At 40.8% G+C, this 26,031-nt stretch overlaps 1 protein-coding gene across 1 annotated transcript in view; it reads left to right on the forward strand.

Moving 5' to 3' along the window:
- Window positions 1-26,031, forward strand: part of LOC132398114 (MORC family CW-type zinc finger protein 3-like) — a 140,526-nt gene that overhangs the window by 49,298 nt on the left and 65,197 nt on the right. Inside the window, exons 5-8 of the mRNA XM_059977112.1 lie at window positions 5,032-5,179; window positions 8,273-8,429; window positions 20,704-20,832; window positions 25,145-25,264. Of these exons, the coding sequence (XP_059833095.1) occupies window positions 5,032-5,179; window positions 8,273-8,429; window positions 20,704-20,832; window positions 25,145-25,264 (554 nt within the window). The remainder of the gene's footprint in view (window positions 1-5,031; window positions 5,180-8,272; window positions 8,430-20,703; window positions 20,833-25,144; window positions 25,265-26,031) is intronic.

The raw sequence follows: 26,031 nt of genomic DNA on the forward strand, positions 1-26,031 counted from the left end.
GCATTCTACAATGCAGCAGTAACCATCAGTGCGATAATATGGCTTATCTCAGTAGACGGAGTCTGCAAAACTCCTAAGCAAGGTTTCTATGAGTGAGGGTGACTCTGACTTTAATATTGGGTGTCATAGATGTGCATATGTTTGGTTGCAGTACAGGTATTGTATTTGGAAGATTAGCAGCACTTTTAATTAGGAGTGTTTTTTTTTAAGGTTTGAAGCAGGAATTGTGTGAAAATGTATTCTTCATGTTATTTTTCTGATGTATGTTATTCTCCTAGAACAATGATTTTGGAATTTTTTTTGATTGAACCAAATCTTATATGCCCAGGCCAGCTGTGTAGTGTCTTTGTCCATGGTCTCTTTGTGGGTATTCTTACTGGAACCCTATATGGAGGGCATGTCTTGCTGACCTGAAGTAATTGCACCTCCAGCTGCCTGACTATAGTAACAACACACTGAGGAAGTTCAACTTTAAATTCTCCTTGGAAGCTTTGACAGCAAATTCCACATTTGGATGGTTGTAAAAGTTCTTTAATCCATTTTAATAAGTTTTAATTGTCTCTGAAATTCTGCTTCCCCCTACAATCCAGACAAATAACCTCTTCCAAAATATCAGCAAGACAGAGGAGATGGCTAACGACTTCAGGAGAACTCTTACCACTTGCACTGCTCTTTATATCAGTGGCACAGCAGTGGAAACTAAGCACTGCATACAATGGCATGCAAACATTTGGGCACCCCTGGTCAAAATTGTTACTGTGAATAGTTGTGAATAGCTTTTACTGTGAACCAGTAAAAGATGACCTGATTTCCAAAAGTCATAAAGTTAAAGATGACACATTACTTTAATATTTCAAGCAAGATTACTTTTTTATTTTCATCTTTTACAGTTTCAAAATACCAAAGAAGGAAAAGTGTCTGAAGCAAAAGTCTGGGCACCCTGCATGGTCAGTACGTAGTACTCTAACACCCCCTTTGGCAAGCATCACAGCTTGTAAACGCTTTCTGTAGCCAACTAAAAGTCTTTCAATTCTTGTTTCGGGGATTTTCACCCATTCTTCCTTGCAAAAGGCTTCTAGTTCTGTGAGATTCTTGGGCTGTTTTGCATGCACTGCTCTTTTGAGGTCTATCCACAGATTTTCGATGATGTTTAGGTTGTGGGACTGTGAGGGCCATGGGAAAACCTTCAGCTTATGCTTCTTGAGGTAGTCCATTGTGGATTTTGTGGTGTGTTTAGGATCATTATCCTGTTGTAGAAGCCATCCTCTTTTCATCTTCAGCTTTTTTTATGGACAGTGTGATGTCTGCTTCCAGAATTTGCTGGTATTTAATGGAATTAATTCTTCCCTCTACCAGTGAAATGTTCCCCATGCCACTGGCTGTAACACAAGCCCAAAGCATGATTGGTCCATCCCCGTGCTTAACAGTTGGAGAGGTGTCTTCTCATAATATTCTGCACCCTTTTTTCTCCAAACATACCTTTACTCATTGCGGCCAAAAGTTCTATTTTAACTTCATCAGTGCACAGGACTTGTTTCCAAAATGCATCAAGATTGTTTAGATGTTCCTTTGCAATCTTCTGACGCTGAATTTTGTGGTGAGGATGCAGGAAAGGCTTTCTTCTGATGACTCTTCCATGAAGGTCATTTTTGTGCAGGTGTTGCTGCACAGTAGAACAGTACACCACCACTCCAGAGTCTGCTAAATCTTCCTGAAGGTCTTTTGCAGTCAAACAGGAGTTTTGATTTGCCTTTCTAGCAATCCTACAAGTGGTTTTCTCAGAAAGTTTTCTTGGTCTTAACTTGACCTCCACCGTTCCTGTTAACTGCCATTTCTTAATTACATTACGAACTGAGGAAACGGCTACCTGAAGACACTTTGGTATCTTCTTATAGCCTTCTCCTGTGTGGGCATCATTTATTTTAATTTTCAGTGTGCTAGGCAGCTGCTTAGAGGAGCCCATGGCTGCTGATTGTTGGGACAAAGTCTGAAGAGTCAGGGTATTTATAAATCTTTGAAATTTGCATCACATTGCCTTTCCTAATGATGACCATGAACAAGCCGTAGGCCTAATAAGCTAATTAAGGTCTGAGACCTTGGTAAAAGTTATCTGAGAGCTCAAATCTCTTGGGGTGCCCAAACTTTTGCATGGTGCTCCTTTCCTTTTTTTCACACTAAAATTGTACAAAACAAAAACAATACACTGATCTTGCTTAAAATGTTGAAAAGAATATTTCATCTTTAACTTTATGACTTTTGGAGATCAGTTCATCTTCTATTCACTTAACTATTCACAGTAACAGAAATTTTGACCAGGGATGCCCAAACTTCTGCATGCCACTGTATCCTCTCATGTCTCAGAACACATACTACACAATTAAGAAAGCTCACTAACACATCTGCTTTTTCAGAAGACTGAAGAGAGCTGGACTATGCACATCAATACTCCCAAGCTTGTACAAGTGCGCAGTGGAGATTAACCTAACATACAGCATCATTGCATGCTACAGAAATTACACTGCAGAAGACAGAAATACTTTACAGAAGGTAGTCAAAACTGCCCAGTGCATCACTGGCACCTGCATACCCACCATCAAGGACATATACAGAAAAGTGCCAGAAAAAGGCCAGTAATATCATGAAGGATCCCACGCATCCTGCTCATGGACTGTTTGTCCCACTCCCATTAGGGAAGAGGCTACGTAGTAGCCACGCCAGTGCCACATGATTCAAAAACAGTTACTTTCCCGAAGCAGGAAGGCTGATCCCACTAATCCACCTACCTTGTCTCTTATCACCACAACTTTATCAATTCCTGTCAGTTAGCTTATGTACAGACATTCCTGTACCTAGCTTTACTTTATGTACGTATAATCAATCGATGTATTTCAGTTATCCTATGTTTATTGTGTTTTTTATTATTGCATTCTTTTATTTTGCTTTTTTGTGGTGCATCAGGTCTGGAAGTAATAATTCTTTCACTCTCCTTTGCATTTGTGTACTGGAAATATCATTAAACAATCTTGAATCTTGAATTGTATCTCCGGCCAAATCTGTAGGCAAGCAATAATGCATCAGATCAAACCTGATGCAAGATCCAAGAATGGGCTCTGCTCACCTTCCTTCACCCTCTCCACCACTGTTAATGCTGAGGAAAGCCAGCAAGAGAAGCCATGCATTTGGACTCCACAGAAAGTCAAATATGTCATTAAGTTCAGACTGTCTCATGTTTGCCAGCATATCTGTAGAAGTCCCAAGTTCAAAGTAAATTTATTATCGAAGTATATATATTTCGTCTGAGATTCATTTTCTTGCAGGCATTCAGAGCAATTACAGGAAACACAATAGAATCGATGAAAGACTACGCTCAACGGGACAGCTAAACAACCAGTGTGCAAAAGACCACAAACTCTGCAAATGCAAAAAGAAGCTTAAATAAAAATAAATGAGCAATAAATACCAAGACATGAGATAAAGAGTCCATAGTTTGTGGCGACATTTCAGTGATGGGGCAAGTGAAGTTATCCCCTGTGATTCAAGAGCCTGATGTTTTGAGGGGTAATAACTGTGTCTGAACCTGGTGATGTGGGTTCTGAGGCTCTTGTACCTTCTTTCTGATGGCAGCAGTGAGAAAGAAGCATAGCTTGGATGGTTTGGGGTCTGTGACGATGGATGGTAATTTACTGCGACAGTGCTCTATCTAGATATTCTCAATGGTGGAGAGGGCTTTGCCTGTGATGGCCTGGGTGGTATCCACTATTTTTTGTAGGTTTTTCTGTTCAAGGGCATTAGTAGTTCCATACCAGGCTGTGAGGCAACCAATCAATATATTCTCCACCATACATCTATAGAAGTTTGTCAAGGTTTTAAATGACATTCTGAATATTCAAAAATTTCTAAGAATGTAGAGGCATTGCTGTGTTTTCTTCATAATGGCACTTGCGTGCTGGACCCAGGTGTTATAATTTCTTTGGTGTTATTATTTCCTCTGAAAGTTAAAGTTGCTGACCCACTCTACCTCTGATCTCATGATGAGGGGGACTGGCTCATGGACCTTGGGTTCTTCCTCCTGAAGTCAATAATTAGCTCCTTGGTCTTGCTCACATTGAATGAGATGATGATGTCATGGAGCCAGATTTTCAGTCTCCCTATATGATCTGATTCATCACCACCTTTGATTCAGCCCAACAGCGGTGTCGTCAACAAACTTAAATGTGGCATTGGAGCTGTGCTTAGCATCACCATCACAAGTATAAAATAAGTAAGAGCAGCGGGCTAAGCACACAGCCCTGTGGTGCACCTGTGCTGATGGTGATTGTGGAGATGTGTTGCAAATCTGAACTGACTAGGATTTGCAAGTGAGGAAATCAAGGATCTACTTACACAAGGAAGTATTGAGGCCTAAATATTTGAAGCTTATTGATTAGTTTTGAGGGGATAGTAATATTGAATACTGAGTTGTGGTCATTGAAGAGCATCCTAATGCCTAATGTATGCACCTTCGGTGCCCTGATGTTCCAGGGTTGAGTAAAGAGCCAATGAAATGGCATCTGCTGTTGGCCTTTTGTGATGGTAGCAACTTGCTTTAATTGAGTAACTGCTAATTGTCTATTTCAGAAGATTTGGGGCACAGTGTTTCAGAAGTTAAGTCGTCGATTCCTGTTGTGCAGGATTTAAATGTAAAAGTTAAGTAGTAATGTATATTGAGTTAGTCAATTACAGACTGTGGAGGCTGGAAACCCGAAGGCCTCTCCTGGGGTTTGGAGGACTGTTTGTATGTGTAGGAGGGAGGAAAGGGGTTTGTTTTGCTGTTGTTTTTGAATTGCTTGTGTGTTTTTTGGGTTCTGCTGAGCATTGTCAGCATGCTATGTTGGTGCTGGAATATGTGGTGACATTGCCTCCAGCACATCCTTAGGTTGTGTTGATTGTTAATGCAAATGACACATTTCTCTTTATCCTTCTGAGGTACATGTGATAAATAATTGAATCTGAATCTGAGAATCTTTTGAACACTTCTTAACTCTGAAGTACAGAACCTCATAGTTACTGAAGATTCGGTGCCAAGTCTGGAGGCTATTTTAAAATATTCAGTTTTCAAATCCCAGGAGGAACTACTGGCAGAATTTGATACAATTGCTGGCAAGAAAGGAACCCGGATTGTTATTTGGAATATCAGAAGGTAAGTATCTTACTCATCTGAGAAGTAAAGTTTTACATGGTTTACTACAATACTGTGAGTCCATATTGTGAGTTAATTTGAGGTTCCCCAATATCCCAGTTCCTAAATGACCCTTCTTCCCTATAGTCATCCACTCTTTGACCATCCCCACCCATACCCCCTTCCTATCCTTTGGCCCTGTTCATTTTGCCATCCCATTTCTGAACTGTTTGTGCTTTGCTTTATCACTTACTGAATCCTCTTCTCCCTCTTCCCAGCTAAATTCCCAGGTAGCCAATTTTAAAAGGACACTGGTTAATTGTCCTTGCTCCAGTAATTCATTTTTCCCTTTGTGAAATACACCTGCAACTCAGCTCTGCACCTCTTCCTGCTCTGTATTTGTTTTCTTTTCCTTGTGCTTAGTGATGTTACATTGCTGAACAACTGTATCATTTGCAGACAGTGTTGTAATCCCAAGCAATTTCAAGGTAAAGTTGTCCTGACTTAGTTCTAGAGTGCTTTTATGAAGGGTAGTAATCTGTGCTGTCTGGAAATTGTCCGTACCTTTGAGATGAAGTAAACTGCTAGCATTCAAGTTTCAGGATAAATTGTAAACATTATGTTTTTTTTTTGAAGAGATGACAAAGGTTTTGACAAGGGTAGGACAATGGATGCATCGACTTTAGTAAAGCATTGGAGCGGCTTTATAGTAGGCTGCTTCAGATAATTAAGTCACCTAGGATCTATAGTGAGTTGGAAAGTTAGATATAAAATGAGCTTGGTACTAGAAGACAGGATAGTGATGGAAGTTTGTTTTCCTAGTTGAGGTCTTAGACCAGTGTTGTTCTGTAAGCATCTGTTCTGTGACCGTTGTTGCTTGTATTTATTAATGATGTGCATGAAAATATGAATGGTAAGTTTACAGATAATTTGTAAATTGACAGAATTGTTAATAATGAGGATTATTGTCAAAGAATGGACCAGGATCTACTGTAGATTAGTTGGAAATTTGGGCATAAAAGTGGCAGATGGAGTTTAATCTGGCCAAATGTAAGGAATTACATTTGGGAGATCAGATTGAAGAGAAAAGGATGTGGTAAATGTTGGGATGCTTAGTAGTATTGTTGCAGAGAGGGATCTGAAAGAATTATGAGGGGTATTGATTGGGTAGACAATTAAGAGTCATTTACCCAAGATGTAAATTTTAAATACTAGGGAGCATAGTTTTAAGATGCAAGGCAGTATGATAGATGCCTGGAACATGCTGTTAGGGGAGGTTGTAGAAGCAGATATGAATATGATGTTTAGGAGATATTGAAATAGACACATAACAGGCAGGAACAGAGAAATATGGATGTACAGGCAGATTAAGTTCATTACATTGGCATTACAGATAGAGCAGATATGGTCTATTCTATGTTTGATAGCATTTTGTGAGATATTGGACGATGCCTTATCCAAAATGTTAGACTGTATTTCTATGAAAAATCACCATTTTGCATCAGAAAGAGGAGTAGGAAAGAATAAGCAGAAGTGAATATTTCAATTTTTTTTACTAGATTCCACATGCACAGTTTAATACTAGTGATTTACTGGAAGTAGAGAATCTGTGTAACCCTGATCTCAACAAGAGAAGATTAGACATTAGATTGTGTCTGAAAGTTTTCATCTCAGTGATGTCAGTCTTGGAACAACTGGGTTTGTAAATAATACACAACAGAAAATCCAGGTATAAGATGGAGTCTTCAGTTATTCTGTGGGAGTAAGCACTTTGCATGTTCATGTATTTTTGCATCCTGTTCCCAAGTACTGTAGCACAAGGTCTTCTCATATTGATAACTCCAGAATGGATTGCTGCTAATGTTGTTACCATTGAGATACTCATTGATACTCATTCAATAGGTAAAAACTGGGAAAAAACAGTCATTGCTAGTGCAAGCAAATTAGCTGTTTATGCAGGCGACAGTGTGTCTCACCCACCAAAACCGCTTAACAGTACAGCAACAAACTTACATGGTGTACTCCTAGTTACAGTGTGACAGTTCTAAGACCACACATCAGATATAAAGTTCTGGGTTATGCCAACAAAGCTTAAAATGGAAATGCACAAATTGAATACATATCGGATTACAGAACAACAACAGAACATATGCTAAACACAAGTCTACAGATAAGAAATCTAAAGCAATACACACAAAGTGCTCGAGGAACTGAGCAGGTCAGGCAACAACTATGGGAATGAATAAACAGTCTAAGTTTTGCTCTGAGAACCTTCATTTCCAGACCACAACTATTTCACTTGGAAATGTAATAGGTTAAATTGATCTTGTACAAAATTTGGATAGAACGAACAAGTGCAAACAGATGCAATTTCTGAGCCTTGATGTTGTAAGTATGTTTGTGCTTATTTTATATCTCTAAGAGTCCTATACAGATTTTTTTTTAAGTGGCAAGGGGAAATATTTCTTAAGCACATTGCATTTTCTTGGTATTCTTATATTTCTCAGTCTGTATTAGTTTGTGAATAATTTAATACTTTTGCTTTACATTGAGGGGATGTATGTTTTTTTTGTTACTATGCCTCATAAGTTAAGGTTTTGGGGGTGTCAAGAGCCAATGATTCTCTGGAAAAGCATCTTGTGCAACAATTTGCTTCCACAACAGTTACCAACTCTATCTCTTACAGGGTTGATTTTGAAAAGTAATTAAGCTCTCAAATGTCTACCTGCTCCATACAGAAAATAGTTCATTTGCAGCATGATATTCAAACATTTCACATTTATCATTATTTGACTCCATACTTGTCTGACAACCCTTAAGTAATTATCTGAATATCTTTTCATGCGGAAAAGCAGATTCAACATGTTTTTCTAAGCAGAATTGCTAATTTCAACAAACATATTGCTCTATATAAAAATGTTATAAAAATCTGCAATACGTGAACATCTGAAATAGAGAAAATGCTGGAATCATTCAGCAGGACAAATAGCATCAGTGCAAATGCAAATAGAGTTAACATTTTAAGTTGAAGACCCTTCAGCAAAACAGTTCTGGATCAGTTCTTAATTTTTCTATAATCCTTTCTTGTTTATTAAAGGCTTTTATATTTTTCAGAAACAAGGATGGAAAACCTGAGCTGGATTTCGAAACAGATCAGTATGATATAAGGATCCCAGATATCAATTGTGAGGAGAGTGCAGGAAAGAAGAAAAGCTACAAACGGCCAGAGAGGCTGGATCAGCATATTCCTGAAAGTGACTACTCATTAAGAGTCAGTACTTGAGTGTGGAATTTTTTTTATTATTTCTGCTTTATTTCAAAAAGAACAGGTCCAAGTATTGGATAGTCCTTCACATTAGGATTGGTAATACTTATTTACCATATTCATGGAAATTTAATCATGCAGTATATAACTCCAGATGTTTTATAGCATGCCATAAGGCCATAACACATAGAAACAGAATTAGGTCATTTGTTCCATTGAGTCTGCTCCAGCAGTACTTAATGGCTGATTTATTATCTCTCCTGCCATCTCCATGTAACCTTTGACACCCTGAATAATCAAGAACCCGTTGACCTCCACTTTCAATATACAATGACGTCCTCTACAGCGATCTGTTGCAATGAATTCCACAGATTCACCACCTCTGGCTAAAGAAATGACTTCTCATCTCTGTTCTAAATGGACATCCCTCTATTCTGAGACTGTGCCTTCTGGTCCTAGACTTGCCCACAATAGGAAACATGCTCTCCACATCCAATCTATCTAGGACGTTCAATATTTAATAAATTTCAATGAGATCTGCCCTCAAATTTGTCTAAACCCCAGTGAGTATAGGCCCAGAGCTATCAAACCCTTTCATTCCTGGAACCAATTTTGTGCACCTCCTCTGGACTCTCTCCAATGCCAGCACATATTTTCTTAGATAAGGGGCCAAAAACTGCTTGCAATACTCCCAGGTACAGTCTGAACAATGTCTTAGAAAGCTTCAGCTTCACATCCTTGCTCTTATATTCTAGTCCTTTTGAAATGGAGACCACAGACCATAAGACATGGTAGCAGAGTTAGCGCATTTGGCCCATTGAGTTAGCTCCACTATTTCGTCATGGCTGATCCATTTCACTCTCAGCTCTGTTCTCCTACCTTCCCCTGTATCTGTTCATACCCTGACTAATCAAGAATCTATTGACTTTTGCCTTAAATATACCCAATGACCTGGCTTCCACAGCCACCTGTGGCAATGAATTCCATAGATTCAACACCCACTGGCTAAAGTAATTCCTCCTCATCTCCATTCTAACTGGACATCCCTCTATTCTGAGGCTGTGCCTTCTGGTCCCAGATTCCCCCACTATAGGAAACATCCTCTTCACATCCATTCTATCTAGGCCTTACAAAATTTGATGGATTTCAATAAGATACCAGCCCCCATTCTTCTAAATTGCAGTGAGTACAGGCCCAGAGCCAGCAAATGCTCCTCGTATGATAACCCATTCATTCGCAGAATCGGTCCTGAGAACCTCCTCTGAACCCTTTCCAATGTCAACAATGACCCTTTTTTACATAGGGGCTCAAAACTGCTCATAATACTTCAAATGAGGCCACACCAGTGCCTTGTAAAGTCATAGCATTTTGCCCTTGTTTTTATATTCTAGTTCTCTAGTCATTGAAATGAGTGCTACTGACACAATCTGCAAGTTAAGCTTTAGGGAATCTTGCATGAGGACCTCAAAGTTCCTTTGTGCCTCAGATTTTTGACTTTTCTCCCCTTTTAGAAAATACTCAGTGCTTTTTATCTACCAAAGTGTATGACCATACACTTCCCGACACAGTATTCTACCTGCCACTTCTTTACCCGGTTCTGCAGCCTCCCTGATTCCTCAACACTACCTGCCCCTCACCTATCTTTGTATCGTCCAGAAACTTGGCCAGACAGCCATTAATTCCACCATCCAAATCTTTGACATGTAACCAAAAATAGAACCGGTCCCAGCACTAACTCCTGCAGATCGCCACTAGTCACTGACACCCAGTTAGAAAAGGTTTTCTTTTTTCCCATGTTTTGCCTGCTGCCAATTAGCCAATATTCTATCCATACTAGTACCTTTCCTGTAATACCATGGGTTCTTATCTTGCTAAGCAGATGCATCTGCAACACTTTGTCAGAGGCTTTTTGAAAATCCAAGTACACAGCATTCACTGATTCTCCTTTGTCTGTCCTGCTTGTTATTTCTCCAAATAATTCTAATAAATTTGTCAGGCAAGATTTTCCCTTAAGGAAACTATGCTGACTTTGGCCTATTTTATCATATGCCTTCAAGGACCCCAAAGCCACATCCTTAACAATTGACTCCAACATTTTCCCAACAACCACTGAGATCAGACTAACTGGCCTATAATATCCTTTGTTCTGCCTCCTTCCCTTCTTGAAAAAGGTGGACTGACATTTGCAATTTTTGTGCTCTTCAGGATCTATGCCAGAATCTTTTGATTCTAGAATGATCATTATTAATGCCTCCACAATCTCTTCAGCTATCTCTTTCAGAACCCTGGGATGCAGTCCATCTAGTCCAGGTGACTTATCTAACTTTAGACCTTCCTGCTGTCAAGTAGCTTCTCCCTAGTAATAACAACTGCATTCACTTCTGCCTGCAGACACTTTCCAACTTCTGGAATATTGCTCATGTTTTCACAGTGAAGGCTGATGCAAAATACTTATTCATTCCATCCACCATTTCCTTATCCCCCATTTCCTTATCCCCTATTACTATGTTTCAAGCATCACTTTCTAGTGGTTTGATATCTACCCTCACCTTTCTTTTGACTTTGGCTTCCTTTGTCAGCCACTGTTGTGTCATCCTATGTTTAGAATATTACTTCTTCACTGGGATGTATCTACCCTGTGGCTTCCAAATTACTCCCAGAAACTCCAGTCATTGCTGCTCTGCCATCAACCTTGCTAGTGACACCTTCCAATCAATTTTAGCCAGCTCTTCTCTCATGCCTCAGTAATTCCTTTTACTCCACTGTAACATGGATACGTATGATTTTAACTTATATATATGATTTGGACTTACCAACAAGCTACTCTAAAAAACCATCTCGTAGGCATTCTATAAATTCTCTATCTTAGGATACAACACCAACCTGATTTTTCTAATCTACTTGCATATTGAAATCCCCCATGACTAATGTAGCGTCCTTTTGACATGCAATTTCTGTCTCCCGCTGAATCTATAGCCCATACCCTGGCCACTGTTTGGAGGTCAGTATATAACTCCCATTAGGGTTTTCTTTTCATTCTTGCAGTTTCTTAACTCTACCCACAAGGATTTTATGTCTTCCGATCCTATGTCACCTCTTTCTAAGGATTTGATTTGATTTCTATCTGCTCTGCCTACCTGTCTGTCCTTTCAGAACATTGTGTATCCCTAGATGTTATGCTCCTGACTATAATCTTCATTGAGCCACAGCTCAGTGATGTGTCTATGCCCTAGCTGCCAATTTCTAACTGCACTACAAGATCATCTACCTTGTTCCTATACTGTGTGCATTCAAGTATAACACCTTCAGTTCTGTATTCATAACGCTTTTCAATTTTTGTCCCCTGCTGTACTGCAGCTCATCTCACTGACTGCAATTTTGCCCTATCATTTGCTTGTCCTTCCTGACAGCCTCACTACACATTGCCTCTGCTTGTGTGACGACTGCCCCATCTTCGGCCCTATCACTTAGGTCCCCATACCCCCCCTTACCAAATTAATTTAAGCCCTCTCCAACTGTTCTTGCAAATCTGCATACAAGGCCCTCATCTGGTTCAATGAATGTTAACATTTCATTTGCCTTTCTTCCCACCAACTCAACATACAAGTTAACTTTTAGGGAATCTTGTACAAGGACTCCCAAGTCCCATTGTACCTTTAATTTTTGAATTTTCTTCCCATTTAGAAAATAATCTATGCCTTTATTCCTTGTACTAAAGTGCATGACCAGACATTTCCCTGCAATATATTCCATTTGCCACTTCTTTGCCCATTCTTCTAATCTGTCCAACTTTCTGCAAACTCTTTAATTTCTCCATACTACCTGTCGCTCCACCTATCTTTGTATCGTCAGCAAACTTGACCACAAATACATCAATTCCATATTTGATGTTATTTGACTATATGATTTCATGTCACATGGAATTTAATTAAGTGACATTCACTTTGGAAATACCTTAATTCAATATTACTAATTCCAATACAAAATACTTCTTTATTTTATCGGGTAATAGGAAAGCACAGCACAAAAACAGGCCCTTCAGCCCATCTAGTCCTTGCCAAAACCATTTAAACTGCCTGCTCCCATTAACCTTGACTATAGCCCTCCATATCCCTTCTATCCATGTACCTATCCAAGCTTCTCTAAAACGTTGAAATGGAGCTCGCACAACATATGCCGGCAGCTCATTCCACTCTTTTCGCAATGCTCTGAGTGAAGGAGCTTCCTTTCATGTTACCCTTAAACTTCTCACCTTTCACCCTTAAACCATGACCTCTGGTTGTAGTCCCACCCCATCTTAGTAGTAAAACTAATGGAGGAGATTGCTGAGCCTCTGACGATGATCTTTGCATCATCAGTGACGACGGGAGAGATTTCGGAGGATTGGAGGGTTGTGGATATTGTTCCCTTATTCAAGAAGGGGAGTAGAGATAGCCCAGGAAATTATAGGCCAGTGAGTCTTACATCAGTGGTTGGTAAGTTGATGGAGACCTGAGAGGCAGGATTTATGAATATTTGGAGAGGCATAGTATGATTAGGAACAGTCAGCATAGCTTTGTCAAAGGTAGGTTGCCTTACGAGCCTGATTAAATTTTTTGAGGATGTGCCTAAACACATTGATTGAAGTTAGAGCCGTAGATGTAGTGTATATGGATTTCAACAAGGCATTTGATAAGGTACCCCATGCAAGGCTTATTGAGAAAGTAAGGAGGCATGGCAACATTGCTTTGTGGATCCAGAACTGGCTTGCACACAGAAAGCAAAGAGTAGTTGTAGATGGGTCATATTCTGCATGAAGGTCAGTGACCAGTGGTGTGCCTCAGGGATCTGTTCTGGGACCCCTACTCTTCGTGATTTTTATAAATAAACTGCATGAAGGAGTGGAGGGATGGGCTAGTAAATTTGTTGTTGACACAAATGTTGAGTGTTTTGTGGATAGTGTGGAGGTCTGTCAGAGATTACAGTGGGACATTGATAGGATGCAAAACTGGGCTGAGAAGTGGCAGATGGAGTTCAACCCAAGAAAGTGTGAGGTGCTTCATTTTGGTAGGTCAAATATGATGGCAGAATATAGCATTAATGGTAAGACTCTTAGTACTGTGGAGGATCAGAGGGATCTTGGGTTCCAAGTCTATAGGACCTTCAAAGCTGCTATGCATGTTGACTCTGGTTAAGAAGGCATACGGTGCATTATCCTTCATCAACTGTGGGATTGAGTTTAAGAGCCGAGAGGTAATGTTGCAGCTACATAGGACCCTTGTCAGACCCCACTTGGAATACTGTGCTCATTTCTGCTTGCCTCACTACAGGAAGGATGTGGAAAGGGTGCAGAGGAGATTTACAAGGATATTGCCTGGATTCTGGAGTATGCCTTATGAGAATAAGTTGAGTGAACTCGGCCTTTTCTCCTTGGAGTGACGGAGGATGAGGGGTGACCTGATAGAGATGCACAAGATAATGAGAGGCATTGATCGTGTGGATAGTCAGAGGCTTTTCCCCAGGGCTGATCTAGAGAGCATGAGAGGGCAAGAGTGCTTAGAAGTAGGTACAGAGGAGATGTTGGGGTAAGTTTTTTAGGTAGAGAGTGGTGAGTGCGTGGAATAGGCTGCAGGAGGCGGTGGTGAAGGCAGAAACAATAGAATTTTTTAAGAGCCTTCTGGATAGGTAAATGGAACTTAGAAAACCTCCGTATTTCTAAAGTAAGGATATGTTCGGCACAGCTTTGTGGGCCGAAGGTCCTGTATTGTGCTGTAGGTTTTCTATGTTTCTGACCTGCTTGTACTTACCCTAATAATTTTGTATTCCTCTTTCAAATGTCCTCTCAATCTTCTATGTTATAAATATAGTCCTAACCTGTTGGATCTTTCCTTATAACTCCTACAGACCCGGCAACATCCTTGTAAATTTTCTCTGAACTCTTTCAACCTTGTTTACATCTTTTCTATGTAGGTGACCAGAACTGCACACATTACTCCAAATTAGGCCTAATCAATGTCTTACACAACTTCAACATAACACTCCATCTTCTTTACTCTGTGAATTGATTTATGGCCAATGTGCCAAAGCTTTCTTTATGACCATATCTACCTGTATGCCCAGATGCCTTTTTCTACCACAATCCTCAGTGTCCTACAGTTCACTGTGTAAGACCTCCCCTGTTTGCAAAACTTTGCAATTGTCTGCATTAAATTCCATCTGTCATTTTCCAGCCCATTTTTCCAACTGATGCAGATTCCTCTGCATGCCATGATAACCTTCCTCAAAGTCCACTACTCCCCCAAACTTGGTGTCATCTGCAAATTTTCTGATTAAGTTAATATTATCCAGATCATTGATATAGGTGACAAACAATCAGGGACCCAGCAGTGATTCCTGTGGTACTGCACTAGTTACAGGTCTCCGGTCAGAGAGGCAACCCTCTACTACCACTGTCTAGCTTCTCCCACAAAGCCAATATCTAATCCAATTTACTACCTTATCTTAACTGTCAAGCGACTGAACCTTCTTGACCAGCCTCCCTTAACAGGACCTTGTGAAATGCTTTACTAAAGTCCATGTAGACAACATCCACTGTCTTGTCTTCATCTAAATTTCTTGGTGACTTATTTGAAAACTCTATAAGATTGGTTAGATGTGACCTGCAAAGCCATGCTGACAATCTGTAATCAGTCCATGTCCAGCTAAATACTTGTATGTATACAGTCCCTTAGATTATCTTCCAATAACTTTCCCACAGTTGTTACCAGACTCACTGGCCTATAATTTTCTGGTTTCTCTTCAGATCCTTTTTTAAAACAGCGAAACAAACTTCAGTCCTGATACTTATCCTGTCACTAAGGATGTTTTAAATATCTCTGCCAGGGCCCCTGCAGGTTCTGCACTTGGCTTCCGAAGGAACACCTTGTGAAGCCCTGGGGATTTATCCACCCTGATTTGCCTAAGTGTAGCAAATACCTCCTCCTCAGTAATCTGTACAGGGTCCTTAAAGTTGATGCTGTTTTGCCTCACTTCTAAATGCTCTCTTTCCGGCTCCTGAGTAAATATAGATGAAAAGAATACATTTAAGATGTCCTTCATCTTTTTGGCTCTACACATGGATTACCATTCTGATCTGCCAAAGGACTAATGTTGTTCCTTGCAATCCCTTTGCAATTAACATATCTGTAGAATCCCTTAGGATTCTCCTTTGCCTTGTTTGCTAGACCATCTTCATGCCTTCTTTTAGCCTTCTTTCTTAAGTTTCTTCTTGCATTTCTTGTACTCCAGAAGCACCTGCCTACACCTGCGATGATCTCCTTTTTTCTCTTAAATGGGGCCTCAATATCTTTAGAAGACCAAGGTTCCCTACACTTGTTATCATTGTCTTTTATTCTGGCAGGCATGTATAAGCTTTGTACTCTCAAACTTTCATTTTTTGAAGGACTCCCAACTTACAAGTACACCTTTGTCAGAAATCAGCCTGTACTAGTCCACATTTGCCAGATCATTTCTGATACCAATTCCTTTCTCTAATTTAGAATCTTAACCTGTAGACCAGACCTATTTTTTTGTCTGTTTACTTTGAAACTAATAGTATTGTGGTCACTGGATGTAAGGTGTTCCCGTACACAAACTTCGGTCATCTACCCTGCCTCAGTCCCCAGTAGCAGACCCAGTATCACATGATCTGTCATTGGGACTTCTATGTACTGATGAAGGAAACTTTCCTGAAACTATTTCACAAACTCTATCCCTGGAGAGCCTGCCCTTTAACTTAGCATCTAACTCTCTGTACTCCCTATGCAAACCTCATCCTACCCATGTCGTTGGTACCTTCTTGGACCACAACTTCTGGCTATTCACCCTCCCACTTAAGAATCCTGAGGACTTGACCTGAGATGTCCCACACCCTGGCACCTGGGAGGCGACGTATCATCTGGGAATCTCGTTCTAGCCCATAGAACCTCTTGTTCATTCCCTTAACTAACAGATCCTCTATCACCATAGTGTGCCTCTTCTCCCCCTTTCCCTTCTCTCACAGAGCCAGACTCCGTACCAGTGACCCGGCCACAGTGACTTTTCTCTGCTAGTTCATTCCTCACCCCCTCCAAATAGTATCCAAAGTGATATACTCGTTGTTAAGGGGAATGGCCACATCTGCACTGGCCCCTTAACCCCCTTTCCCTTACTGACTATCACCCTGTTTCCTGTGTCCTGCATATTGATAACTGCCTCTATATATGTCCTGTCTATCACCTCTTCAGCCTCCCAGTGTTCCAGAGTTCACCCAATTCCAGCTCCAACTCCATAATGCGGGTTATTAGAAGCTGCAGCTGGATGCTCTTCTTGCAGTTGTAGTTGTCAGGGACACAAAGTCTCCTGCCTTCCCACATCCCACAAGAGGAGAATTCAACTGTCCTGCCTGGCACCTCTACTGTCCTAACTGAACAGACTGAAGCCACAAAGAATTAAAGTATCAAGATCAATACTCTGTACACTTTCCCACCCTATACAGAGCAATTAAAATGATAAATTAAGGAAAGAACGTGTAAGTGTAAAAAGATCTAATGATAAATGTTGTTTCAATAAAAGCTGTTTCAGTATAAAACCTGCATCATCATAAACTATTAACTTAATTATCTTCCATGGTTTTTGCAGCATTTAGCTTGAGAGAAAACTTTCCTTAACTGCTGAATGTGCTGTTGAATCACGCCCCTAAGTTATATAGAACATAAAATAAAGAACAGCACAGTACAGGGATTGACCCTATAGCCACAAACTTGTGTCAAACTAATTAAATAGGTAATTGAAAGCCTAACTAAACTAATCCCTTCTGCCTACACAATATCCTTCCATTTGTTACACATTCATATATCGGTCCGGGCACCCATCACTTTGTGTAAAATAATTTGCACCACAGATCTCCTTTGAGCTTATCCCCTCTCACTTAAAATGCATGCCCTCTGATATTAAACATTTCAACCCTGGAATAAAGATTCTGGCTATCTTCTCTATCTATTCCTTTTAGGATCTTACAAATCTCTATCAGATCTCCTGTTAGTCTTCACCATTACAGAGAAAGCAACAAAAGTTTTTCCAACCTCTCCTAATCATGCATGCCCTCTAATCCAGACAGCATCCTGATAAAACTCTTCTGCGCCCTCTCCAAAATCTCATCATCCTTCCTATAACAGCCAAATAGAACTGAATGCAGTATTCAGCCCACTTCAAGCCCACTTCTTCGATAGGGTCTCTTCCACCCCCACCGATGACCCGTTCTCCCGTCTCCAACCCTCCTCCTCCTCATGGACTCCCCGCCCAGGACTTCTACCCGCCCTGGATCTGTTTATCTCTAATTGCTGTCGGGACATTAACCGTCTCGACTTCTCCACCCCTTGCTCCAATTCCAACCATACCCCCTTTGAACACTCTGCTCTCCATTCCCTCCACAACAATCCCAACCTTACCATCAAACCCGCTGATGAGGGGGGTGCTGTTGTCGTCTGGCGCACCGACCTGTACATAGCGGAGGCATGATAATAACTCACTGACACCTCCTCTTATCTACCCCTGGACCATGACCCCACTAGGGAGCACCAGTCCATTGTCTCACAAACCATTTCCAATCCCCCACCCACCGCCTTATTTTCACCATGGACATCCAGTCCCTGTATACCTTTATTCCCCCACCAGGAAGGTCTCCAAGCTCTCCGTTTCTTCCTGGATTCCAGACCCAGCCAGTCACCCTCTACCACCACTCTTCTCCGCCTTGGGGAATTAGTCCTCTCCCTTAACAATTTCTCCTTTGGCTCCTCCCACTTCCTCCAAACTAAAGGTGTAGACATGGGCACCCGCATGGGTCCTAACTAAGCCTGTCTTTTTGTCGGCCAAGTGGAGCAATCTACGTTCCAAGCCTACACCGGTATCTGTCCTCCTCTTTTCTTAAGTTATATTGACGACTGCATCAGCACTGCTTCCTGCACACACGCTGAGCTCGTCGACTTCATTAACTTCGCCTCCAACTTTCACCCCGCCCTCAAATTCACCTGGTCTATTTCCGACCTCCTTCCCCTTTCTAGATCTTTCTGTTTCTATCTCTGGAGACAGCCTATCTACCGATGTCTACTACAAACCTACAGACTCTCACAGCTACCTAGACTATTCCTCCTCCCACCCTGTCTCCTGCAAAAATGCTATACCTTTCTCTCAATTCCTCCACCTCCGCCGCATCTGCTCTCAGGATGAGGCCTTTCATTCTAGGACAAAGACGTCTTCCTTTTTTAAAGAAAGTGGCTTCCCTTCGTCCACTATCAACTCTGCCCTCCATCACGTCTCCCGTATTTCACGCACCTCTGCCCTCACCCCATCCCCCTGCCAGCCCACCAGGGATAGAGTCCCCCTGGTCCTCACCTATCACCCTATCAGCCTACAGATCCAACGTATAATCCTCCTTAACTTCCGCCACCTCCTACGGGATCCCACCACCAGACTCATCTTCCCCTCCCCCCCACTGTCAGCTTTCCACAGGGATCACTCCCTACGCGACTCCCTTGTCCATTCATCCCCTCCATCCCACCCCACCGACCTCCCTCCAGACACTTATCCCTGCAAACGAAAGAAGTGCTACACCTGCCCCCACATTTCTTCCCTCACCACCACCCCAGGCCCCAGACAGTCCTTTCAGGTGAGGCACCACTTCACCTGCGAGTCAACTGGGGTGATATACTGTATCAGGTGCTCCCAATGTGGCCATTTATACATTGGGGAGACCCGCTGCAGACTGGGAGACCGTTTCGCCGAACACCGGCGCTCAGTCTTCCAGCAGTGGCAGGATCTCCCTGTGGCCACACACTTCAATTCCACAGACCACTCCCACTCCGATATGTCTGTCCATGGCCTCCTCTACCGTCAAGATGAGGCCACACACATGTTGATGGTACAATACCTTATCTCCAGCCTAGGTAGCCTCCTACCTGCCGGCATGAACATTCAACTCACAAACTTCCATTGATACCCCTGCTGCCCCCCCTTACCCCATCCTTATCTATAATTTTAGTCTGGTTCTCTTTCTGTCTTATTTCCCATAATTCTCCACCTTCTCCTAGCCCATTTCCCTTCAGCCTATCACTTTCCAGCTCTCTACTTCATCCCTCCCTCCACTTCTTATCCCCCCTCAACCATCCCATGTTACTTCATTCCTGATGAAGGGTTTCGGGCCGAAATGTCATCACTACCTCCTCCCATAGATACTGTCTGGCCTGCTAAGTTCTGCCAGCATTTTGTGTTTTTATTCCAGATACATGTTGTATTATGCTGCAACATAATATCTCAACATCTTCAACTCAATTCTTTGACTAATAAAGGCAACAAACCCATATTCCTCCTTTATCACACTATCAGTCTGTGTAGCCAATTTCTGGGAGCTATGGACTTGGACCGTAAAATCTCTCTTTTTATCTTGCTATTTACAGTTCACCTCATAGAATCTCAACAAAGTTGTTCTAATCACGATGCTTGTAACTTGAACTGTTGACAAGAATTGACAAAATTTGTTGTTTGTTTCATATTTGTATATTTAGTTACTTTTTCTCATAAATTCAGGAGAGTTTATTTCTGACACCAACTGCTGTAATGCGGGGTACATTTGTTTGTGAAGCGTGCTTTCATTTCTGTTGAAAGTGTGTCATATACAGGTGAACATTGTGTTTTTGATATTGTTGGACAGTGCAGAAACAGTCCCTTTGGCCCATCAAATCCATAATGATTTTTGTGCCAATTCACACTCATCCCATTTGCCCCATTAGGATTCAATCTTACAATGTCATATCTATTTAAGTGTATATCTACATGCCCCTGAGCATCATAATTATACCTGATTCTACTCATTCCTGGCAACATGATCCCAATATCAACTGCTTGCCTCAGATCCTCTTTCTCTCACCTAAAATCTGTGTCCATTTGTTTTTGATACCACTAACATGGGAAAAAAGATGCTTCTCATAAGCGTGAAAACTTCTATTAGGTCACTTGGCCGCCTTCTGGTGTGTGATAATTTCCATCAGACTTCAGGTGAGGAGGAAGGATGGGTGCAGTGGGAAAAGTGAAATTCTTTTCCAGTGTTTAGTGGAGGCCGGAATGTAGATGTTTACCTATTAGCACTGAACTCTATTTTAGAATCTAGTTTGATAATACAATTATACCATTGTATGGACTAGTTATTTCCAGAAATCATGAAGGTTTTTTAAAAGGTGAGGACTGCAACATGACAAACTATTGACTGTATTTTTTAATCTTCATTTAGGCATATTGTAGCATTTTATATCTGAAGCCTCGAATGCAGATCATATTGCGTAAGAAGAAAATCAAAGCACAGCTTATCACAAAGAGCTTGGCCCACGTTGAATATGATGTTTATAGACCTAATTTTATTGTATCCTTTTTGTGTGTTTGTGAGTTTGCATTAATAAGTATCAATTGTTTTGTCTTTGATTACAGTCGACTGTTGCTACTTTTTATTAAAATTGTTCAGTTTACAGATTATTGCAGTAAATGAAAGAAATGTTTAACATTCTTTCCTCTCAACAAAACCAACATTGTAATCATTAACACACAAAAAATGCTAAAGGAACTTGCAGGCTGGGCAGCATTTAGGTAAAGAATACAGTCGACATATTGGGCCAAAACCCTTTGTCAGGACTGGAGAAAAAAAGCTGAGGAGTATATTTAAAAGGTGGGAGTGGGAAGAGAGCCAGGTGATAGATGAACCCTGGAGGGGCAGGGATGAAGTAAAGAGCTGCAAAAGTTGATTGGTGAAAGAGGTTGAAGGCCATGGAAGAAAGAAAAGGGGGGAAGAGTACCAGAGGGAGGCGATAGGCGGGCAAGGAGTTGAGGTTAGAGAGGGAAAGGGGGATGGGAAATGGTGAAGGGGGGGAGTGGGGGGGTCTTTACCGGAAGTTTGAGAAATCCATGTTCGTGCCATCGGATTGGAGGCTACCCAAATGGAATATAAGGCATTGTTCCTTCAACCTAAGTGTGGCTTATCACGACAGTGGAGAAGGCCATGGATGAACATATCGGAATGGGAAGTGGAATGAAAATGAGTGGCCACTGGGAGATCCTGCTTGTTCTGGTGGACAGAGTGCTCACCGAAGTGGTCTCCCGATCTACGCTGGGTCTCACCAATATACAGGAGGCCACATCAAGAGCACTGAACAGACCCCAACAGATCCACAGGTGAACTGTTGCCTCACCTGGAGGGACTGATCTGGGCCCTGAATGCTAGTGAGGGAGGAGGTGTAGGGGCAGGTGTAGCGCGTGTTCCGCTTGCAAGGACAAGTGCAAATGATTTCAGGTTCTTTGGCTCCCATGATATTTCTACTATGGATGTCCAGTCCCTGTGCACCTCCATCCCCCACTAGGAAGGCCTCAAAGCTCTCCATTTTATTTTCTGGGCATCAGACCAAATAAATTTTCCTTTGGCTCCTCCCACTTCCTTCAAATAAAAAGGGATAGCAATGGGCACTGGCATGGCTCCGAGCTATGCCTGCTTGTTTGTCAGCTACGTACAACAGACTATGTTCTAAGCCTATACTGGTGACTGTCCTACACTTTTCCTATGCCACATTGACAATTGCATTGGTCCTGTTTCCTACACCAAAGGAGAAATTATTTAGAGAGAGGACAAGTTCCACTGGGCGGAGGAGAGTTTTGGTAGAGGGTAATTGCTTAGGTCTGGTATCGGGACTGTCGTGATGAGGCCATACTTAGGTTGAAGGAACGGTACCTTGTGTTCCATTAAGGTAGCCTCCAACCTGATAGCATGAACATCGATTTCTCAAACTTCCATTAATGCCCCCCGCCCCCTTTTCCCTCTCTCACCTCATCTCCTTGCCCACCCATTGCCTTCTTCTGGTATGCCTCCCCATTTTCTTTCTTTCATGGCCTTTTGTCTTTTTCCCCAGCTCTTTATTTCATCCCTCACCCTCCAGCTTTCACCTATCGCCTCATGTTTCTCTCTCCCCCCACCAAATGTCAAATCCCAGCTTTTTTCTCCAGTCCTGCCGAAAAGTTTCTGCCCAAAATGCTGACTGTACTCTTTTCCCAGGTGCTGCCTGATCTGCTAAATTCCTCCAGCATTTCGTGTGCGTTGCTCAGATTTCCAGCATCTGCAGATTTTCTCTTGTTTGTAATCATTAAGTGATCATCACTCTTTTAGCTCGAAGAATTGGTTGTTGCTTGAAAGAATACTGAATTTTTGTTCTTTGATGTTGCAAAAGCTCAATGAATTTTGATATATTTTAAGAACTAACATGATCTTTTGATGTAATTTTTAAATTTTGTAAGAGAATAATGATTTACCATCACTGACATGTTGTAAAATATGTTCTTTTGCGGCAGCAGTACAGTGCAATACATAAGAAAATTACTATGTTACAATAAGAAATGAATATGTATATACAGTACAAAAGGGAGCAAATTATTGAAATAGTATTAGATTAATGGATGCTACCCAAATGGTTCATTATAATGGACAGGCAGATGTTTACAGATCAATATTGTATTTAATTAGCTAGCTGCTGGATTTCAATTTTAGGTTTAGTATGTAAGATCTTGTATGAATCTTTCCTATCACAAATACAATAAAATTGAGAAGTACTGCAGGAGAACTGGCTCTTTGCCCCACATGCTTTGTGCTGAAGATAATACCAAATTAAATTAAATCTCTTCTGCATGCACATTATCCATATCACTCCATTCACTGTATATTTATGTGCTTTCTTAAAGCATCTTAAACACCACTATTGTATCTGCTTCCACTACCCGCCCCCAACAGCCCATTACAGAGATCTGCCACTCTGTGTAAAAAAAAAAGTAATTTGCCCAGCACATCTCCTTTATACTTTCCCCTTCTCACCTTTAAATGCATTTGTTCCAGTATTTGACATTTGTTTCCTGCGGTAAAAAGACTCTGATTGCCTGCCCTATATGTAGCTTCCCATAATTTTATTAACTATCAGGTTTTTCCTCACCCACAACTTTCCAAAGAAAATAGTACGTTTGGTCATGCAGGCAACATCCATTGTTCCAGCCTCAATCCAGTATAATCCTGCAAGTCTCTCAAGTCCCCTAAATGCATTGATCCTTTCTCCCCATCCCAGACCATCATCAATCCTTACTGTAAGAAGTTGCAGTTATTTCTACAAGGTATCATAACTCCTGTGCAGTTTACTGTTATAAAATGGGGCAGGGTGTTTAGAATTAGAGTTGAAACTTGATGTTGCAATTAGTCCTGTGATATTTGCATTTAGGAATTAGATTTAGGAAGATAGTTTCATTATGACTGCTATTGTTGACAATGTTATTACTAGTTAATTAATATGCTCCAGAAAGCTTTTCACTTACTCTGTGGCAATGGAGATAACTTTTCTAATTATCTGGTTCCTTTATATGGTTTCCTGTCTATTGAGAAAACCAAATACAGATTTGTGGAATATAATCTGTACAGTTTACAAATGTGACCTTGACTGGCCTGTCTGACATCTTTCACTGTTCCAATGAACCTCAACATTCAGTTGTACAAATAAATCTTGCTATTGAACACAGATCTATGAGTTCAACAATTATAGATTTTGCATTTTACATTTCATTAGCTTGAGAAAAGCTGCAGATGCTGAAAATCCAAGCAACTCACACAAAATGCTGGAGGAATTCAGCAGGCCGGGCAGTGTCTCGACATTTTGGGCTTAGACTTCAAGTTCTGATGAAGGACCTCAGCCTGAAGCTACGATTGTTTACTCTTTTCCTTAGATGCTGTCTCGTCTGATGAGTTCCTCCAGCATTTTGCATGCGTTGTTTTATTGTGCTTTTTACTGTTAATATTAGATAATTAGTCATTTTCTTCTACTTAACACCTTCTCCAGGTACTCATCATTTTACCACCCTCTTTCTCCCTGCATTATCATCCCTTTATGATTTCTTCTCTTTTGCCATTCACCCATCAGAGATCCTTTTGTATCTCCTCTCCTCGTCTCTGCATCTTAAAACTTATCTCTTGCTTTTCTTGGTTGTGATAGCAAATTATTGACTTATTTCTTACTCTGTAGATACTGCCTGATGTTGATAGTGTCAGCATTTTTCTTCCAAAACATTTGAAATTTTGAATCAGAAAATGTATTTTCAAATACCCTTGAGATAAAGGTCAATGCTTCTTAAGCTTTTTTGCAGCCATCTCTAATTTTTAGCTCTTTTTATTCTTTGATTCCTCAGTAAAGTTGTTCATACTTTTTGTAATTTGGAAAATACTTCATATTTATTCTATTTATTCTTGGTGTAAAATGGATGTATTTGCATATTAATTCTTTCTGCCATATTTATTTCATTCAATCATTCTGTGATCCTTTACAAATTTTTTGATCCCACCTTTGCTTTCTACTCTAAATTTTGTCAGGTGGCTGTCTATGTCATACAATAAAAAGCAACAAGCTTGATTTACTGTATATGACCCAAGGCAAAACCACAATTCACAATCTGCTCATTAAAGTGTGTCTGTTAATCCTTTTCTGTCTGTTACCTTCTATCTATTGGTAAGTAATGGAGGAAAGGGATTGTTCTGTGGGGAGTTGGTCTGCATGATCTCCTGTATCATAATGAATGTGTTAAATTGAATGCTATAAGAATATGGCACCTACAGTTAATGTCTCAAGTTCACTTTATCCATTATTTACCTTAATGATTTTTATTAGAATAAACGTGTAAAAATAACCTTTGGTTTTAACTGCAAGAACAAGGAACATTATGGAATAATGATGTACAACAAAAATCGCCTTATCAAATCCTATGAGAAAGTTGGATGCCAGATAAAGGTAAGGATGTAATATTTGTACATTTTGGGATAATCTTTTTTCTTGATTACTGAAATTACATTTTTAAATTTGTTGAAATACTTATCTCAGTGGCATGAAAACAGAGAATACTGAAAATACATGGCAGGTCAGGCAGTATTTGTACAGAAAGATGCATTGTTTACATTTCAGTTGGCTGACCTCTCATCAGAACTAGGAAGAGTTAGAAAACTAAGAGCTTTTAAGTTGCAGGAAAGAGAGAAGAGCAAGTAAGCAAGAAGATACCTTTGATGGGACTGAGAGAGATCAGAAGAAATGGAATGACACAAATAAAAACACAGAATGCTGGCAGAACTCAGCAGGCCAGACAGCATCTATGGGAGGAGGTAGTGACGACGTTTCAATCGTTTCACTCCTTTCATCAGGAGTGAAGTAACATGGGATGGTTGAGAGGGGATAAGAAGTGGGGGGAGGGATGAAGTAGAGAGCTGGAAAGTGATAGGCTGGAGGGAAATAGGCTTGGGGGAAGGTGGAGAATTATGGGAAATAAATGAGAAAGAAAGGGTTGAAGGATTTCAGCCCGAAACGTTGTCACTACCTCCTCCCATAGATGCTGTCTGGCCTGCTGAGTTCTGCCAGCATTTTGTGTTTTTATTTATTTCCAGCATCTGCAGATTCACTCTTGTTGCCTTGGAATGACTACAAATGTTGTGTTGGGTAGGAAAGGATGCTGAAGAGTTGTTAGTGATAACTGATGTGTTTTGGAAGCAATGTAAACAGAAGAACAA

The sequence above is a fragment of the Hypanus sabinus genome, chromosome 8 (genome assembly GCF_030144855.1).
Source record: "Hypanus sabinus isolate sHypSab1 chromosome 8, sHypSab1.hap1, whole genome shotgun sequence".
In the NCBI taxonomy this organism is placed as follows: domain Eukaryota; kingdom Metazoa; phylum Chordata; class Chondrichthyes; order Myliobatiformes; family Dasyatidae; genus Hypanus; species Hypanus sabinus.